The following is a 21,143-nucleotide window of genomic DNA, read 5'->3' as shown; positions in this document are numbered from 1 at the left end:
CCCTCCCGTTGGGTAAGTGACGGTGGCCTCGTAGGACAAAAAGCCTTGCGCAGACAGCAGAGGTGTTTTTCAGGAGTATCTAGCGACAAGGTGAATATTTATTTAGGAATCTAAACCATGTTACGATATGTTATAGCTTACCAGTGAGATATAGGTTATCTGTGAGATATATGTTAGGAGTGTTTAATTTCTAATTGTTCTGGTAACACGAGCAAACATTAGCACAGTAATGCTAAGATAACACATTTTATGTGATAGTCACGGCACAGTGCGGCAAATATAGGTTGGTACGATTATATGCATTTCCAGAGTGTTCTTCCACAGGACACAGGGAGGGGAGGAAGCGGGAGAGGGGGTAGAGGCGGTGCAGGAACAGCCAGGCGAGGAGGTAACGTTAGTGTCTCGGCTACCCAGAGGGAAGAAGAGGAGGAGAGGGTGGCAGCCTTCGCAGCAGCACGAGAGGAATCAACAGATTAGGCTGTAGGCTGGGCTAACCATTTAGCTGTAGCTCTGGGATAACGTTGGCCAAGGCTAGGATAACGTTAGCACGTAAACGTAGCCGTCACTCGAACTTAGACGAGAGGGAAAAGTAGTTGCAAACATGAAGCAAAAATAATTTTAAAATATCAGATTGAATTACCTGTCTAGCGGGAAGCAGGCAACCTCCGCATCCCTTGTGAAATCCTTCCCCTTCAGGAGTTCTTTCCGCCACTTGAATAAGCAACGCCGATATTCACTCCGCATTTTGTCCCGTCCTCACTTATCTGATCTTTTTCTTTTATTTTGTGGCGTGGTTTCCCTCTTACGGGGCAAAACATATGTGTGGTCCTCCATTTAAAGTGCGACAGAATCATAAAAGTACAAAGCAGGTTCACGCAGAAGCGCCCCAGATTGATCTTCACCTTAACCGTCTCCAGTGACGGCAAGTTCTAGGTAAACGCGAAAGGCGAAGCACGTATATCCCTTTCAGCCACTGTATTCAAATATGGCGACACAAGAGGGCAGCCTCCATCAGACTGCGCCCTGCCTGTGTGTATATAGAAAAATCACTCTAAGAGAAAGCTTCCATTTGTATGTGAATTGCATTACACTTTAGTAAATATATATTTATGAAAGCAATAGTTGATATTTGCTAATAAACAACCACGTAAATTACACATTGTAACTTTAACTTCTTTTTAAGAGGAGCTACAGAGTCCAGTGTTGTTCGTAGCGAGCCTGTATGGAATAAAAGGTGTTTCATAAGTCTTGTAAACGTGTGGAAAAGTTTCATAACTGTGTGAAAAAGTTTTGTATGCTTGCATTCAAATCTGTGAATTTGTATAAAAATAATTGAACAAATGCATTTTATTTTTGAACCTGTACAGAGATCCGTAGCTGTGCACGACATTTTGTGAACAAATGAAAAAGATTTGCACAATTATGAAAATATTTTGCAGCTGTGAATCAAATTTTTACAGTTATTTTTTTTTTTTTTTTTTTTTTTTACAGTTACGCATCAAATTTTCACGGGTACATTTTTTTTTACAGTTATGCATCAAATTTTTACAGGTACAAAAAATTTTCACAGTTATGCAACAAATTTTCACAGGTACAAAAAAATTTCTCAGGTACAAGAAAGTTTCACAGGTACAAAACAGTAAACACAGAACTGAAGCTTAAGCTTTTTTGTTTTGTGTGTGAAAACAAAAAAGTCCCACAGTTACGGATCAACCTTCAGGTACAAATCAAATCTGCAAGTACAAGTGGTTTCGACTTTCATTTGACACATTCCTGTGAATAGCCAATTGGGACACTGAGATTAACATATCATTTGACTATCTATAGCTATACTTTAGCTTTACCATCCAATCACAGAGCCAGGAGGACGGGCCTTCTATGCTGGGTAGTATACTTGTCAGGCTTTTTTATATATTATGAATGGATGATTTATAAATAGCTAATACTTTAAGAATGTAGGCTAATTTTACTTCTTTACGCTAAAAGAAAGGGAAAAATTGGAATGTGTTATCTATTGGTTAATATTCAATGCACTGACCAAACTGGCCAACATCTGATCAAATTGGGCAGTATGTGGCCCATTAACTAAAATTACTTTAGACACCCGTGGTGTATATCATTTAAAAAAAAAAAAAAAAAAGGACAGAACATAGGAAAATCCCCATTATTGCAGACATTAGAATTACATTCAGGTAAAACCATTCAGATTTTTACTGTGACTGACAAACACCATAACAAGTAGACATCCAGTTTGATAATGGTTTTATTACTGTATTCTTAACTGACTCTACAGAGTTTAGTGTGTTGTAAAGTCCTAACAGTGTATCTTATTGGAGAGACAGCAAAACTGAGGGAGTTAGTTCCTGCATTCTGACATTTTGTACTGCAGTAAAACTAACATTTCTTGCTGGATGTTGAAGGCAGAAGTAAATTTTAGGGTACGCTGTCTGTGAAAATGTGCTTAAAGATATTCTGGAATGTTGATTCAGTTCCTAGGTTGATTACAGACTGTCAAGTGTCTGAAGGGAAATTACAATGTCACACTGCAACATTGGAAGGGATAAATGAAAAACTTTACATAGGTGAGGTGAAAATAAGAAAAAAGCAAGCTGTAGAATTATGAAAAATATAAACATGAACCCCATGTCAGGTATCTTTCTACACGGGTATGGAACATAGAAGTATGCATGCACAGGGTATAGTCATTTAGTCAGGGTTTAGTCATTTATGAAGTTGTGTACAGGGACATAAAAAAATAAATACAATGCAGAAAGTAAAATGTAAATAGCAGATGTGAAAAAAAGCAGGGTTAACTGCATGGAGATGGGTATGCAGACATAGGTTGGCCTTTCCAAGCACAGTATCCTACGTAAAAACTGAATTTAAATCAAAAATATTAATACTACCTGCATGAAACAACACACTGTAAACAAGTATATACTGTACAAAACTGTTGTTCATGTGCTATGCAAGATTTTTTTTTTAATCCACATTTCAAAAAGACTGTAAGCAATGTACATCCTCATTTCTGGGGAGATGAATAATAATTAATTTCTGAATTCTTAAAAGTAACAGAATATTGTCATAGACCCAGAGGCTTTTGCAGACTGATCCATTTTTGCATTTCCACTGTTTGATATGTGTGTGTGTGTGTCAACAGCCTCAGGTTAAAGGAGTATTCTGCTGTTTTTCTTTAAAGAAATAAGTCAAAGTCCAGCTTCATAGTATATAGTACATTATAGGCTTTACATATGAGCAATAATGGTACCATGAGTGGTACTACAGTACTGTACAGTGTAGAAAGCAGTTTATATTATCAGATTGCAGATTGTGGCCATGTGAATCTGAAGGTGATATGGGGTCGTCTTCTCTTCCTATATAAGTGTGACTCAAATTCAGGAAACAGAATACCATTCTCCTTACTATCATGGGTCATCACTGCCCCCTCCCTGTCGACATCTGGGTCAGTAAGGACCTAAAGACGAGGAGAAAAAACAGGGTTTGGTTAGTTCATATGTTTTTGTTAAAGGCTCTGTATACTGAAAGACAATGAATCATTAAAAAAAAAAAAAAACATTCCAGGAAAAGTTTATTAAATCACCTTAAGGTTTTTCATTCAAGTGTTGCACACTTGAATGAAAACTCAGTGTGAATATTTTTTTCTCTCTTTTTTTTTTACTGGTACTCTGCCAAGCTGCAAAATACACAGACACAGTAGTACATCATTACATGTTTCTGTTTACACGGTCTCTCACTTGGCACTACAGACAATGTACAGGCTTGCCGTTTTTAGGTAATGCAAGATTATTGTGCAGGTAATCTGGTTGTTATGGGGCGAATAAACAAACGATCGAGAGTTACATACAATCACTCGCCTTTTCCTCCAAGGGCTGCTCAGTTTATTGAAACAACGTGTAAAGCAGCTGTCACTGTCTACACTGCTCACTGACAGCAGCCTCACTGTTGCTCCGCTAGCTTACTGTTAGCCTGCAGCTCAAACACAAGAGCCACAAATGAACAAGACTGCTCTTTAACACAACAGCTCAAACCTTTCTGTCCTTAACGTGCAAGCTACAGTAAGCTTGCAGTAAGCTTGTAACACGTTTCATAAGTTATCATTCTCTGCTCCTATAGCCAAATCAATGTAGCCTCCTCAGTTAGCTCCTTAGCTATGTCGCTAGCAGTGGTAATGACAATGGAAACCATTGAACCATGTACCATCAGCTCATCTCTTAGCTTATTATCATTCACCTTCCCTCTCTGTAGTTAGTTAACTTTAGGAACATATTGTTCATGTACAGATAGAAAACGTTGGAGTCTTGACGCAGCATTCTTACCATGATACATCCACGGTCAAGTCAGGTTACAGCCGGCAGCCTTTGAAGGCCCGCCCTCCTGGCTCTGTGATTGGATGGTAAATATATATATATATTTCTGATTGGATAGTCAAATGATATGTTAATCTCAACGTCCTGATTGGCTATTCACAGGAACGTGTCAAATGAAAGTCGAAACTACTTGTACTTGCAGATTTGATTTGTACCTGAAGGTTGATCCATTTGTACCTGTGAAAATTTGATGCGTACATGTGAAATTTTTTTGTACCTGTGAAAATTTGATGCATAACTGTAAAAAAATTTTGTACCTGTGAAAATTTGATGCGTAACTGTAAAAATTTGATTCACAACTGCAAAATATTTTCCTAATTGTTTTTCATTTGTTCACAAAATGACATGCACAGCTACGGATCTCCTTACAGATTCAAAACTAAAATGCATTTGTTCAAATATTTTTTACAACAAATAGAATAGTGTTGAATTGTTTGTAGTATTATCCACGTAGGTAACAGTCGCAGATGCACCAAAACTGGGTGGTTAGGTTTAGGCAACAAAAATCTTTGGTTACGCTCAGAAACAACATTATGATATAGTTACTAAGGTAACATAAAGTGACATGTCTCACTTGACATCTGTCACATATAATGTTTCACCACTCACTTGACATACATTACGTGATGTACCTTGACATGCTGCATTACAGTGTGAAAATAACTCAATGTTGACTTTGGGTTTCACAGAGACTCTAACACTGGCCCTTTAGTTGAAAGTCCAGTGCTTGTTTAATCCATCAACCTTCCCCTTCTCCCACCCTAAATAGACTCTGTCGCTCTTTATACTGCGTCACCTGAGATTGCTGCCAAAAACCAAAAATGTGGGTCATAATTTCTGCTTGTAAAAACATTGTTGAGGCATTGTAAAGAAATAAACCAAAGATCAAAAATGAAAAACAACACAGCATTTATTGAGTTTACGGTGAAGCAGGGTATTGCTGGAGTCAGCTATGGGTTGAACTGCTGATAGTCTGAAAGTTTTCAGTTCTTTCAGTTCAATTCAATTTTATTTATAAAGCCTAAGATCACAAATCACAATTTGCCTCACAAGGCTTTACAGCATACGACATCCCTCTGTCCTTAGGACCCTCACAGTGAATAAGGAAAAACTCCCCCCAAAAAAAACATTGTAGCTTTGTGACAAAGTCACAAATCACACTTGATAAATGTTGCTTATACTCCATATGTTTTTAATATGTGTCCTCTCCTAAAGGCAACAATTGGTCTCCATTCATCTTCTCCTTGAGCGTAGACTAGTCAGACATGTGCCATCTTATGGAATTCCTCTCTGATTGTATTGTTTGTTTGTTCTTTACTTACATGGAAAACCTATGTGGGTTGCATTAAGCAAAATGTTAAATCATATGTCAAAAACACTATGGGTTTAAAGCTGGTATACATGATATTTTTCAGTAAAACATAGAAATCAGAACTGTGGTTTGACAGTGGCACTGATTTTGCACTAATGGGGCTTAACCATTGACACGTTTGTTCGTGCCAAGTCAAACCATGCGGTGCTGGTTTGCACTGGTTTGCAAACACCTCCAGTCATTTTGCGGTGACATCACATGGGCTATGTCATCAGCATCAACGTTCATTAACTTTTCGGCAACATGTTTAAGCAGACGGCTGACATAACATATACTTCATCAGTTTCAAATGCATCTCAAAAACAGCAAAGAGAAAGAGATTCAGCCACACGTTTGAGCCTCACTCTGGTGCAGAGTAAGATAAGGAATTTGTTTGGCAAGAAAATTGATGACTAGCAGAGAATCAGATTGATTAGCCTAGTAAGCATATTTTATTCTTGTTAGGACCAGGCTGACACAGTGTTAATGGTTGTGAAACATACAATCATATCTGCTACAGCGATACAGTGTGTTCACATTGGTCCAGTTTACATCCAAAAACTGCACACACTCTATCATGTCAGCTTTCAAAACTTTCACTACATTAATGCAAACTCTGCTCTCTGTACTGACAGGTCTGCTCTGCGCTGGAGGTTTCAGGTCTCTTTGTGGGTGATGTGGTCTGTGTAACGCTTATCACTTCAACTTTCCATATAAAAAATAAAAAAATACAATTTTCTATTTGTGGAATGTTGGAAAAACAGGACCCCAAAAAATAAAATATTAGAGAATTTTTATTTCCATTTGTGTCTCAGGGCCCAACTCAATTTACGTCTGATTAGCAAGCTGTTGTTGCTTGTCTTTCCTATTGTCACGTCTGCATCTAAGGATTACATTGGTCATGGCCATGCACAGAGCACACAGTTGTAGGTGAGTCTTGTCAGTTTTTCCCTCTAAATGCACATTTGCCAGAGACACCAACTCATGGGGAAGACTCTTTGTTATGCAGATATACAGCATATAACTTCAGAGCTATACATAGTTATTTTTCTGTATTGCCCAGGAGGAAATAGCTAAATATGATAGCCATTGTAGCTAACATTAGCCTTGTTATGCAGTATGCACAGATGCAGCAGCTGCACATAAAGAGGTTATTTACACTGTGAGTCAGGAGGAGTTAGTGCTATACAAGTCTAAATGTTTCTGTGTAATGTTTGATAATACGGCAGCTTAATGATGTGGACTATGATCTGAGCTGTTGAACTTAAATCCAATTTTTCCCTCATGTCTCCTGTAGTGATGCTGTGGCCATCCTGCTTCCTGCAGATCCTCTCATCTCAACTCAGGACAATCCTTCAGGACTCCTACTGAAACAGGTTCATAAAGACGATTGGAAAAGTGTTTGTTGCAGTGAAGTTTGTCTATAATTTGGCTGTTAATGAAATTGTAAGACACCTTAGTTCAAAAGTTAGATTTGTCTGAATATTGTTAGATGGAACTAGTGTTAGGCAGAGACAGCCTTTGATTTTCTACAAGTTTTGCCCAATAAAAAAAAACTGAATGATGCCTTCACTTTCATGCCTTTTTTTTCCTGTTCTGAGCCCATGGACGTCGGAACTATTTTCTGAGAGGGGGGGTGGGATTTTTGTTGGGAGGGGTGGGGGAAGCACGCACACTTATCAGTGATTAAGGATTTGATTTGAAGTTATTTTATAATAACATGCAGTTATAAGAGAACTAGAATGGATGAACATGGCATCTTTATTGTTAAGAAAATGAAACTTTGATAACTAAATCAAGCCATTTAAGGAACATAACATTATTTGTAACCTTGAATGAAAAAAAGAAAAGTCTGCGCTCCTGACTCAGGGCTTTCATGCATTTCCAGAAGTGGATCTTCTCTCAGTTGACCTACTGATGAAGATTTTAAGCAGGGTCGAGACATCGCTTTCATCCATAAGGCCACTTTGAGCGTTCATAATGGCCAAATGTGTTAGTCTCTCCTGCGTCATGGTGTTGCGCAGCCAGGTTTTCAGCCTGCTCAAGGCTGAGAAAGAGCGCTCGGATGCCACGACAGATATGGGCAGGGCCAGACAGAGCTTAATGAGCTTCTCCACCTCCGACAGCTTGGAGCGGGTTTGGGGCTGCAAGGTTTGCAGGATGGATACAACATCCTGGATGCCAAGGCTACTGTATGTAGTCAGGCAGGTTGCATATCACATCAAAAGCATAGATCTATGAATTAATGATATGAAAGAGATAAATGTAAGTCAGACAAACTGAGTTTAAATTCAGATTCTTTATTTTTTTTAAAGCGTAATGCAGTGGGTAGGGAGGCTGGGGTGCGGGGGTGCGGATGGGAGGGGGTGCGGCCCCACCCCCCCGCACCCCTACTTCCGACGGGGCTCTTGAGGCCTCAGTGTATGGTACATTTGTGCACAGTAATAAGCAGGGGAAGTGTCTGTCTCGCTTAAATATTACGTGTCTAAATATCTATACAAATACACCTAGCAGCTACTACAAATGCACATTTTCTTTCTACATTTATTGTTTATTGATAATTATCTTCTAAAAAAGTTTGAAATATTCTTAAAGAATCCCAGAGAACAGATTGCATTGCATTGCATTGGGTCAGCTGTTGTAGCTGATTGGCACACCGGGAACCGGCAGGTGGGTCTTCCCAATTCCCAATTAATTTGTACTCATCATAGTGACCTTGCTCAGCATTTATGTATTGAGTGTCATATGATAGGCACACAAATGTTGATACATATCTCATAATTTATCAGACAATGATCCTCTGCCTGCCTGTCCCTGTGTCCAAGGTTTATTTAAAGAGGTCTAGATTATTTAATCATTCTTAGTTCTTCTGAGGTCAAGTAACGCAAAAGTAGTGTAAGAAATGCATTATTAAACACAGATATTATACGTGTAAAGTAACTTATTTCTTTAAAATGAAGGTAGCTAGTAATATGTAATGAATTACATTTTGAGAGAAGCTTGTCCAACACTGTAAATGAATTATGAGAGTCATGGTGTGGGGGATGTAAACATTATTTCAGGCTGACTTTGGTTTATGAAGACACATGAAGTTTCGCTCGCACTTGGCAGTTGGTGAACCTGAATCTGCCACAGATTTGGAGGGAGACGGTGTAATTTAATGCCAGGCCAGCTTACTTGTTGTTAAGCTTAATAGTGGGTTATTGTCTAATTTAGTCTAGTTGTATTAAGATGTTTTAATAGTTCTTTGATTTCACAACAGTGACAAACAATGCCAAGGTTTAGAGCAAACACTATAGTTACCGCTCGACTTGTGTGCGTTAACTGTGGTGACTGTGACAGCGAGGTAGGTTGAAGAGGGACGGGCAGAGGCTTGACTCAGTTGCAGTTGTTGGGCATACAACACACATTTAATTGAAAATTGATGCCATGGGGCAAATTTAAAAACTAAAATCTGAGATTATTTAAAGAAATTGAAAAAAAAAAAAAAAAATGTGAAAAGGGCAGTTATCTAGTCAGAGGCCACAAGGGCAGGTGCTTGAGCATCATATGGGGTCTATCTGTGCACTTGCCTGCTTATTAGATTAAGATTTGGCACAATGGATGATATAACAAGCTTTTAAAATAGAACACAAAGCAAATGGTTTCTAAAGTTAAGTCAGAGGTAACAAATCAGTATTTTTACTTAAAGTACTAGTTATACTTTTACTTAAGTATGAATTTTAACACAGGACTGATACTTGGGTGTTTTTAATGTTTCTGTATTCGTGCTACACAGGCTAGTGTGTTTAGCTTTTTAATCCTGGGCTATATGGGAAATTCATTTGAGCTCTTAAGTTACATGCTATGTATTAACATAAACACAAAGTCTTCTAAATGAGTTGGCGTCTCTGACAAATGTTAACATAAAGTGAAAAACCAAGGACACTCAGCTACAACAACAGCATCTGCGCTTGGTCATGACTGGATGTAATCCTTGAATCCAGGTGTGACACCAATTACTGACTCTGGCACTTAGAGCCCACCCTCTCAGGCAGCCTAACATACAAATGGGAATAAAAACCCCAATTTTTGATTTTTCAGTTTTCTGTTTTTCAATCCAGCATTCCACAAATGGAAAATTAGAAAACTGACTCCAAAATCTAAATTATATATTTATCTGACAAAAAAAAAGAAAAGTCATTTTAAAATTCCAGTTTCCTGCAGTGGTTAGCACTGTTACCTCACAGCCAAGGGCGGAAATTCCATTGCACAGTTTTGCGGGGGGGGGTGGCAACAAATGGAACAATGCACAAGGCACAATGGAAGCGGAAGCGCAGATTTGTGAAGTGCTGTCCGCTTGCATTTGGCGCTGATGTTAACCGATTGGGCTGTTCACACTGGCCGAGCACCCCGGCCAGCTTGCAATCTGCAGTGGTAGTTTCAGCGTCTGGTCTATTTTTTCCATGAGCCAGTATTATCTGGCAAGAAAATACTCTGAAAATGTCTTGTAAATGCTATAAAATGTGGACCAAATATGATAAAAACGACCTGACTGTGATAGATAATAGAATATGCATCTCATACTTCCACATATTTGTCAATTTTGTCTAAACAGAAAGACGAGCAGAGCCACACACTCACACACAGACACAACAATGCGTGACAATAACAGTTCACAGTCCAGTGTGAACCCTGTGTGAATAGGATAAGCAGTTACAGGTAATGAATGAAAACATTTTCTAACTAATTTTTGTATAAAAAATTTAACAGATAAGCGTTACACATTGGGTTGAAATCTGTATGTGTTTTCCATATTAGACAGTGACTGGATTTCATATTAATGATTTAATCTAATCTAATATGAGGCTTTTTGAGATATGTTTGAATCTCAGATTTTTGGGAAATGGACAGGCATCGCCTCCTTCAGTACAGGAATGTGAATGTTTGTCTAGTGACAAACGCTGCACGGATTGAAGTCAGTATAGTCAAGGTCAGACATGATGTTAGACATACACAACAGAAAAACCCATTTTTGAGTGGAGAGTGACTTTACATGCCATCATGCCTACTATAAACTGCAATTGAAAAATACAAATTAGCTGGCCATTGCTTGCTGGTTCACACCTGCCATGCTCGACAGTGCCAACAATGGAGGTGTCATGTATAACATGTTTTTATTTTTATTTAATTCAACAGCCCAATTCCATCAGTAATGTCAGAAGTTGGTACCTTAGTTTACACTTCTGCCTTTCACCAGTGCACAGGGCGACAACATTCACAATGTTATGGATATCAGCTTTAAGTGTGTCTTTTGACTCTTTATCATAATTCAGTTCCAAATAAATAGCATTTCATGTAATTGTACATCACAAAATATTATTAATATATGTTTGGTGTTTTTATTTTGCTCCACTTCCTCACTGCTATTTGTTAAACTTGAGCTGTGTCCCAATTGCATACTACATTCAGCCAGATTTTGTCTTTTGGGTGGGGGTTAGGGCTGGGCTGGGGGTTGGGGGTGTTGTCCACACTGGTAAAGTGACAAAATTATGTATACTCAAACGTGTCAGTTTGCATACAGAATTCACTGACATCTGTCTGCATACATGTTGTATCATAAGTATTGCATGTTGTTTCTTGCCAGTACAAAGTGTTACATTACCTCAATTCTCTTTATAGTAAGGGATTGGGACACAATTTTCCATTGGTCAGTCTTACCTGCTCCCAGTTTGCTGTGTTGTTTCTTTTCTACTTTCCCTAAATGCAACTTACTTTAAGCATGCATCAACATCCTGCAGTAAGACTAATACTAAACCGAGAAATTATAATAATAACCCATTCTCAGCCAGTACCATCTCTCTCTGATGTAGACCCAGACTGCACGGCCGGTTCATGTTTCAAGACTAACATTACAAATAGATTTGTTATTGAGAAATGCATGAGAGAGGAGCCCGACCTCCAGTCGAGTGCCTCTCTCAGCAGTATCTGTTTTATATTGTGTGCACCTGGTTGTAGTGTGTGCAAAATTTTGGCTTTGTTCTTTCATCTAAACATTTTCATTCGATAATTTTAACAGGTCATATTTTTTTTTTGTATTTATCCAATTGATCTCTGCCATTTTGGTTCTGATTATGGTTTTTGGCTTATTAAGTATGTTTATTTGTTTTTTTTATTTTTGTTTTTGTTTTTTGTCAATCAGATAATATTTAAATCAAAGTGCGAAATATTTTTTTTTGTTATTATTAGATGTTTCTTTTTTGTGGGGGGTGGGGGTGGGGGGGATTTGGAACTACTTGAGTGACACTAACTTGTGTGTTTTATTTCCTACAGTATGCTTTCCTGGCAAATATTAAATAAAAAAGTAAAAGTTTGAAAAATATAAACGGTTGCACAATCAACTCAATTTGAGGCATTTTGTGCAAAAAAAAATATGTGCAAAAGCCCACAAATTAGTAGGTGAAGCTGTTTCAGATCCACTTCTCACATATCTTCCATTTAAAAAAAAATCTACAAAACAAAATAATTTTTGCTGAATAATATTTTGATTGTAAGACAAAAAACAAATGAATTGCATGGCTAAGAAGTTGCAGTTTAGGGTTTGTCAGATTTGTCAGTGTTAGAGTTCTTCTGTTCTTTTCTGTAGATGGGCATGTATATTGCTCATTGTTTGTATATCCCCATCCCTTCCTTACAGCCAAAAGCTCTAATGCCGCCCGACCGCTTCGTACTGCCTTTACATGGACATGGCAACTGACTTACACTGTCACCCTCATCACCCTCATTTCCTATGTAGTATGTTCATAGGTCCCACCCCTTCTTCACCTTCTCCCTTGTCTTTAGAGATATTAGAGTATAAAGTCATCCATCCATTCTACAGATCAAATTACAATTAAAGCAAAAACTGTAACATGAATAGATTTTAGATACTATTGAAGTCTATTGGAATGAAAACAATTTTTTGTAAAAACAATTATTTACAAGGAAAAACAAAACATAAAAAACAGAATTATGGTGTTTATTTTTATGTTATGTGTTGTGGATGTATGTGTTGTTGCCTCCCTGTACCGTCGTGTTTTAAGATAGAACACAGTCTACAATGAATAAAATGATCTGTAACGGTACTGTGGCTATCCAACATTCTTACACAACTTTTCCTTTGTAAATTCTTTTCTTCATGCCTAAATCATGCGGGCAATTTGTTGATGTAAGTTGACAATATACAGTATGTATGTTTACACTCCATTTGACATTTTTTTGAAGATGCAGTTTGTAAAATGTGGTGATTGGAGCAAAATGTTTATTCTTGTGTATCTCACCCTAAACACAAAGTGATGAAGAAACATAGTTGGTGCTACATGTCGCAGTTTAAACAGTTTCACATCACTGAATTATTTAGTCCTGTAGGAAACACCAATCTTATGAAAACAGGTGGGTGCTAGTTTTAAACTGCTGTCTAACAAGTGTAGAATTTCCTCATATAAATGACTCCTGTTCAAAACTAATCAAAAACAATAATCAACTCACAAATCCTATGATACACCACGTGTTTCAATAGGATCAAGTCCTATAGTATAGGCTGACTCACTAGTCATCATTGAGTGGTACTCTATATGAACACAGTGTTACATGTACTACCAACCTACTACAAACATCTCTTTGAAATAGGTAGTCTAAAAGCTTACAAACTGCATCTCCAATCATACTGAAAACATTGATAACTGAATCTGATAAATGAGTCTTTAATAGTGTTTTGTTGTTTGAATTATAGAATAAAACGACATTTGTTTGATCCACAGAGATTTATGTTTGTGAATGTATATGTTGGTGTTTGTAATTATTTGTGAATTAAATTACAGTTTAATTGATACACAGTGTGCATCAAAGATGAAGTATGCACATGCTTGATGGCAGTGGATACTTTTAATGTCAATGGCACTCTGAATGTTCACTTCAAAGATACCTGCTTGAGATCACATTTCCATGATAAATGAGTCCAACTTCTTTTGAACTTCTCCCCCAAAAAAGTGCCCTTGTCACCAGAATATCTGCTTATTTTTGCTTAAATGTCCTGTTTGGCATTGAAGGTCATGATGCAAACATCACATAAAAAATTGCAGTTTAAATCTATGTCTCTCCAAACTCATATGCACCCACAACAGCAGACAATGCTTTAACTATGAATGCTGCTGCAAAGAAGCCACACATTCTAAAACGTGGATGCTTCAACCACATCTTCAACCTGGCATCATAGGTGATATAAGCACTCAGAACAGTTTCAAGGTAGACACCCAAGATTTGTGTTACCAATTAAGTATCTGACCAAATGTCTCCCCTTCTGTTCCCGAGTTATGGCATTGAGTAGATGAGCTAGAAGAGTGCTTTACATAACATTGTAGTCTCACAGTAAAGTTGACCTTTGGATATGAAATGTCATTACTTAATCATTTTATCCTATTAAACATTTGTGTGAAATTTTGTCATAATTAGCATACAAATTCTTGAGTTATTACCAAAAACATGTTTTGTGAGGTCACAGTGACCTTTAACTTTGACTTTGGACCAGCAAATTCTAATCAGGTTGTCCTTCAGTCCAAGAGGATATTTGTGCCACATTTTAGGATATTACCTGGAGGCATTCTTGAGATATTGCATGGGAAAATGGGACGGATGTACAGACATCCCGAAACCCCAACCCCATTTTTATGCCGTGCTGTGGCATAGAGGAATAGAGAACAAATTGTATTTTATAACTGAAGTTGTTTAACACCTCATGAAGACTCTGCAAAGACAGAGCAACATAATTACAGTGTAAGAAATGTGGCCATTTGAAGCCTTTTGTTGTTACTGAATTGCAGTGTTGGATAAGTTACTGAGCCAAGCTCTGTTAAAGAGGGTTTCAACTCTAAAAACATGACGTAACATGGAGGCATGGTTGCTTAACCATGCCTCCATGTTACATCATGTTTTTAAATAATACAGAAAAAGACATTGAGACCAAATTGTTTAACAAGCAGTCTACCAAAGCCTTCAAGGCAAATAGAGTACATATTTCACAAAGGTTGAGCATTCAGGTGACTTTGCTCTGCCATTGACATTATATAAACTTAAAGTCATTGGAGCTGGACAGCTTTTTCTTGGTCACAGAGCTGTTCTTAGGACAGAGTCATGAATTGTTGGATAAAAATAAGCCATAATGAACCAAGCCTAATGCCAACAACATTTGGATGACAGGTAAATGAAACGTACATGATTAGTGTTTTCTGTTTTGTGACAAAATCTCTCTCCACGATCTGGAATACCCTTCATGAAATTTGCACAAATGTGAACCTGACTATCTGATACAGTAAATTAGCAACTACAAAAGTTTGTATGTACAAACACTGATAAAACTAACATGCACACATTTCTTGGTAGTGACAAAATGCAAATTTTTGGATATTTACTTTCCACAAATGGTTTGCAGAGAATTTATCGGATGTTTCTCTTATTGTTTTTTTTTTTACAGTTCCAACTTCACTATTGGTGGTTACAAAGGTGACTACATGCCCAAACAAACTGCCTGTTTCCTCTCACTAAATTTTAGCTTTAAGATTGACTTTGAGATCACTTTCCTCCAGAACAGTTCTGTGTCTGAGAAAGGTTGTAGAACTATGACCGCAATTTTCTGTTTTTCCATAATTACTCAAGAGGTTTAAGATGATTGGAGAGTCATTGAGCAATGACACTGCTGTCAGTCTGTCATTTCTATTATAATAGCAATCTGTAGTTTGGATAATACCATTAATTTCATCTTAATTAATGTGCTGTGAAATGAATTGTGTTTTTTTAGTATTAGAAGATTTCCTTCTTATTCAAAAAGTGGGAAAAATAGGATTAATAGTGATTATAGTACCTTTTGATTGTGACTACACTGTTGAACACACTTTCATTTAGTTGTATTTAGCAAAACAATGTTTACCATTTTACATTTCAAGATTGCACTCTACATTAAAAGTTACTTAAATGATATTGAGAAAGAACCAATTACTTAACCATTAGAAAGCACACTGGATTTAAAGCAAACTTTGCTCAATTTTCTGGCTCATCCTTGCACACCTCTTAAGCCTTTTGAAATTTACATACGATTTATGCCTATTTCCTTTCTTTTGTCTTGATTAAAGGGGTGTAAATTGATATGCCAAGATTTTGGTTTGGGTTTTGTTGTCACCTGTTTTGTTGCTCTATCCAGTAGCATCTAATTAAGTGTGTTTCATTAAAAAAAAACAAAAACAAAAAAAAAACAACTTGCTGCCATCTTTCATGACTGCCTATCTCTGTCCAACCCTAGGAGCTGAATTAGTCATCCCAGTACTTCAGGATCCATTAGCGCACCCCTCTGTAGCTTCATTCCCACTCCCTCAACCCACCACCCACTCCTCACCATTATTGAGACCACCAAAGAGTCCCTGTCCAAGGCCACTGAGGCGGGGGTACCTTGCTTGTCGGACCGAGGCAGCGATGATTGTGATGATGATGGCTTGGTGATATCGGGGTATGGCTCTGGGGAAGCGTTCAAGTCTAACCTGCCCCCTACTGATGATGAAGATTTTTACACGACCTTCTCCTTGGTAACAGATAAGACCTTATCCACGTCAGGCTTTGAAGGTGGCTACAAAGCTCACACGCCCAAGACTTTTAGACCTAACAAACCTTCAATCTCCAGACGCGGTAGGAGTACCACTACCGCCATACCACTAACCGCCGACCAGAGCCGCACCACCGCCACCTCTGCCTCCACCGCAGCCCTCCACAATGCTCCGGCGAAACAGCCGGCTGACCAAATGAATAACCGCGAGCTAAAACCCCAGCCCGTCCTAGTGTTGCTCCATTGCCCACATCCTTTGAGGTAGACAGCACCAAGCTGAGGGGCCCATTAATAACCTCCCCAATGTTCCATAATATACCCACAGCACTCCCCACAGAGCCGGGCGTCAGGCGAGTTCCAGGGCCCTCGGAAGTGGTCCGTGAATCTAGCAGCACCACCGGGATGGTCATCGGAATAGTCGCGGCCGCTGCCCTGTGCATCCTCATCCTTCTGTATGCCATGTATAAGTACAGGAACAGGGATGAAGGCTCCTACCAGGTGGACGAGAGCAGGAACTACATAACCAACTCAGCAGTGCAGAGCAATGGCGCTGTCATGAAGGACAAACAGCAGAGCTTGAAAGGCAGCAACAAGAAACAAAAAAATAAGGACAAGGAGTATTATGTGTGACTGTGAGACTTTCGTGAAGATGAGAGAATGAAGAAAGAAAGCACTAAGAGAACATTTACTTATCAGTTTCCTTGCAAGGAGCTATGACAAATGATGGTATAACATGGAACTTGAATAATCCTATACTGTGCTGAGTAGTTGAACTGAAGATATGTACTGTAATATAAAGCACACTTACTATTGTAAGCATAACGACCAGGCTAAATAGCAGTTTTAGAGAACTTACTCTTCTATTTGGTCAGAGACATTATCAGTATAGAAATATTCCATAGCTACATCATTCTCCTAAGTGACTTTTAGAGCTATGTGATCCTTGGCATTGAAACAACTTTTTTGTAAAATTGTTAATTACAAAAGGCTCATAATCTTATACATTTTCAGCATGTAAGTAGTGTTAACAAGAGGGGGTCAGGCACACCATTACTGTAAAGGTTAAAAAAAGGACTCTTACTGTATCAGATTATGAGAATTTTTTATGGTTTATACATAACACAAGTGTGGTGTCTACCATATTTTTGCTTAAAGCAAAAGGGAAAAAATGACAAAACAACAGCAAGTGAAGAAAACTATGTCTGTGGATAAAATGATACAAAGTGAGCAAATTGCCATCGGCAGATCTCCTAAAATCTATTTGCTCTGGCATCTGATTCACCACAATTATTCTCATTGTTTGACAGTGAGACTCACTTAATGAATAGAAGTGATGGGTTCTCTGCATAAAAAGCAACTGATAGTAAAGTGCATGCCATCCTAATTCTACAGTAAAGTCCAGTGCAGTAAATTTCCAGTATGCAGTGTTCAACTTTGACCATGTTCTTATAATTAATGCCAAACAGTTCTTCACTATCAGATCAGAGCTTAGGCCCTCTTTTTGAACCCTTCAAAAATTTAAACTGGACAAAACAATGTCTAAAAAAGGTCCATTATTGATGCACAGCCAATGGTGGTTTTATCTCTTTGCAAAACTGTATGTAAGTTTGTTGCCTGTCGTTCTCTTTTTCTACTGAGGTGTCAGGAGGAAGACAATTGCAGTACTACAACACTGTTAAGAAATGTGTATACAGAAATAAATCAAATGTTGAAAGTGTGAATTCTATCTGCTGTCACAGTCAACTGTGTCAAAAAACAGGAAATTTGTTTACATATTTTATTACATGCTAGCTGTTGTACTTTGTAGGTAGGAAATTGTACATATACCATGACAGTTGTAATTTTTAGTACTTCTACTGTACAGACTAAACATATGGTTTATCAGCGTATTTCATGACAGAATATACTAACTGTTAATTTACATGGAGAAAAACTTTAATCACAATGTGGAAAATCATATTGATATTTCATAAAGGATAAAATGTATTGTTAGCCTAGAGATCTAACCAGAGATGTTTCTAAAGTTGCATGAATATTTAACTACTTGCAGTTGTCCTACAAATACAAGGTGCCCTTCCTTCTGTATCTTGGCTTTCTTGTCCTGGGTTACATTAGTGATATTTCTTTTTCAAAGAGAATTAAGTCAGAGTTATGACAAATACAGAAAGACAAAGAGGCTATAATGGATGGGGGTTCACAGTTTAAACGAGCTAAAATGGTGAGGGGTCTCTTTTTTTAAATGGGACTGGTCACCTCAAATCATTGTCTTGTCACCTTTTGATCATTAGTTAACAATATTTTATTGTCCCATTATGTTTCTCTTTTCTGCTGCCATTTGATTATGAGGAGGTGCAGTGTTTTCCTTGCCTGAAATTCATATTTTTTGTGTTATGACTGTTTCTTTTCATAACCTTTTTTCATCAGTTTGACAGCAAATAAAACACTTTTTTTCTCTGAAATCATGCTGTAGTCCTTGGATAAATCAAATCATTCAATTATTCATGGCAATACAGTACCACTTTGAGTACAACCTCATTCTTACTATACAGTCATTTAGACTCAACTGGATTAAGAAAAGGAGACAGTTTTAAAGACCCTTTCAAATTTTTAGTTTTTCTGTGTAATGGCAGGGCCACACCGCCCGCGGAAGCGCTGCGAATAGCCTCGAAGCGAAGCCAGTTTCCTTTCGGCGCCCATGTTAACTGATTGTGTCTTCCATGCTGGCCGTGCCGCGCAGCTCCGTGGCCGGCCCTGCAGCAATCGTTTCGGCGTCTGGCCTATTTTCTGCGTGAGCCGCGAACGAATGTGTCAAGCCGGGCAGGAAGTCAAACAAAGGAACAACAACAGCATCCGGTCATTTTTCAGAATAAAACAAATTTCAAAATAAAACAGCCCGTTTGACAAATGCGATGTATATATGTGTGTGTGTTTATATACATATACTAATTACTAAGAAGTGAACATATATGTACAATTGTTAGGAAAACATGGTGTATAATTTTATGAGGTTATTTACTTACCCATGATGGAAAAACAGCCCCAAATGTGACGGAGACAACAGCTGGGAGCAGAAGCGCTTGTCGACCGGCGTGGAGAAATGCACGTCTGATGTGAACTGAATTGCTCCTGCTCGTGCGAGAATTTCGGTGTGCTGTGCTTTGTGGCACTTCGCTGGCAGTGTGGCCCTGGCGTGACATTAAACATAAATAAATAAATGAGGAAAAATCATTGTTTAGCTAATCTGCTTCATCAGGACTGTGTGGTTGTAGTTTGATCAGATTTGATTTGCAGTGGCCTAGCAACATGAGCAAATAATGAAACTGTCATCAGATTTTAATGTGAATGTTTAATTCTAACTGATGCATGAAAGTACGTCAGTAAGTATAGACCGAGTAACAAGGTTTATGTACAATAACGTCTGGGTAGTAAAAACCCCCATGACCCGTCCCTCGCACGTAACATATCAAAGTATACGACCTCGTATCAGGAAAGCATTAAAGTTTCCTCTGAATATATCCCATGGTGATATATGTTTCATCACGAGAGAAGCCTCCCTGATCAAATCCGCCCACTTTTTGGCCAGTCAAATACCTGTGTGCTCGGCACGGCTCGGTCCTTTATGCCCTTTTTCCGCTTGGTCCGTTCTTCCCTTTTTTTTTGCCCTTCGTCCCTTCTTCCTTTTTTTCCCCCTTCAGTGCTGTTTTGTTCATTCTAGTAGTGTCTTTTCCGGTTTTAGTTATCTGTTCTTAGTTTTTCAGTCTTCTAGTCTTTTGCGAGTTATTCCCCATTATTCGTACTGTTAGTTCTGCCATGCTTATTCATATTTTACCTCCTTGTAGTGCGTAATTTCCTTTATTACACTTTTAACTCTTTTGTGCTCACGATCAAAGTTATTTTGAACTTTTAAATTTTGTTGATCCAGTTTTCTGTTATCTCCAGTGTTTTCAACATTTTTTGCGCGTTGATAATAACTTTGACAACAATATCGAAGGGCCAACAATATTGTATTCACCATTATTATAAGCAAGTAATCAGAATGAAGTAGACCAGCACCTGCCAACCAGCCTCTTCGCCCCAGATTCATCGGAACCAGCAGCTGCCAGCCACTTGCCACAGTGGTCCTCCTGCCAAGCCCAAAGGCCTTCTGCAGCGTGAACCAGCCCAGTGGGCACCCACAGGACATCGCAAATTCAACTGCTTTCCCCCTCCTGCTGTGAGACAGCTGTTCCATTCTGCTGGAAAGTCCGGGAACTGCCACGCGACAGTCCAGGGGCCCAAGAGGAGCTTCACCTTTGATCCCTGCTGCTAAAAGTAGGCCAAAACGTCCATAACTTGAGTGAGCCGCTGTGCGGTGAACAGTGAGGTCGAGCAGGAGGCTTAGTTAATTATCCTGATTTTAATTTAGGTTTCATTAGGCCTATGTGAATGGTTTTGCACATTCCTGCGTTCCCCATTTATAATATAGGCTATTTTAATATACTCTCCCACTATCACCAAACTAAGTAGGCCTAACTCCCACGAGTGTTACTTCTCATTTCATTCCATTTATATAATGTTAATTTTGTGTTGTGTCATATAATCATCATTTGCTATTCATTTATTCAGTTGTTACCTATTTAGTTAAAATAAATCTTCATATTTAAGTCGTTGTCTGTGTATATATCTTTTGGACAGGATCTGAGATCACTATATAGAGAATTCATAACCCAGATATTGAGATTGATTCATTATTGATAAGCATGCTGACGAATTATTAAGTGATTTACGGAGTTATTAATTTGATTAGTCGCTTCCCTCG

At 38.3% G+C, this 21,143-nt stretch overlaps 1 protein-coding gene and 1 long non-coding RNA gene across 17 annotated transcripts in view; one reads left to right on the top strand and one right to left on the bottom strand.

Moving 5' to 3' along the window:
* nrxn3a (neurexin 3a) overlaps positions 1-18,804 on the top strand; it is a 651,034-nt gene extending 632,230 nt beyond the window's left edge. For 11 of the 16 annotated variants that reach the window (XM_078174850.1, XM_078174853.1, XM_078174845.1 and 8 more), the window contains one exon: positions 16,671-18,804. In XM_078174850.1, coding sequence (XP_078030976.1) covers positions 16,671-16,975 — 305 coding nt within the window. In that variant the 3' untranslated portion in view covers positions 16,976-18,804. Of the gene's footprint in view, positions 1-7,036; positions 12,926-16,048 lie in introns of all 16 variants that reach the window. The other 5 variants (XR_013493310.1, XR_013493309.1, XR_013493313.1 and 2 more) reach the window with 2 other exon arrangements.
* On the bottom strand, positions 1,602-5,505 carry LOC144466924 (uncharacterized). The gene is made up of 2 exons (XR_013493317.1): positions 3,602-5,505; positions 1,602-3,475 (listed from the first exon to the last, which is right to left on the bottom strand). It is a non-coding gene; the product is annotated as an uncharacterized LOC144466924 (long non-coding RNA).
* Positions 18,805-21,143: the final 2,339 nt, after the last annotated feature.

This window comes from Epinephelus lanceolatus, chromosome 15, assembly GCF_041903045.1.
Source record: "Epinephelus lanceolatus isolate andai-2023 chromosome 15, ASM4190304v1, whole genome shotgun sequence".
NCBI classification, from domain to species: domain Eukaryota; kingdom Metazoa; phylum Chordata; class Actinopteri; order Perciformes; family Serranidae; genus Epinephelus; species Epinephelus lanceolatus.
Note: the sequence above shows the minus strand (reverse complement) of the source record. Positions and strands in the feature narration are given on the sequence as shown.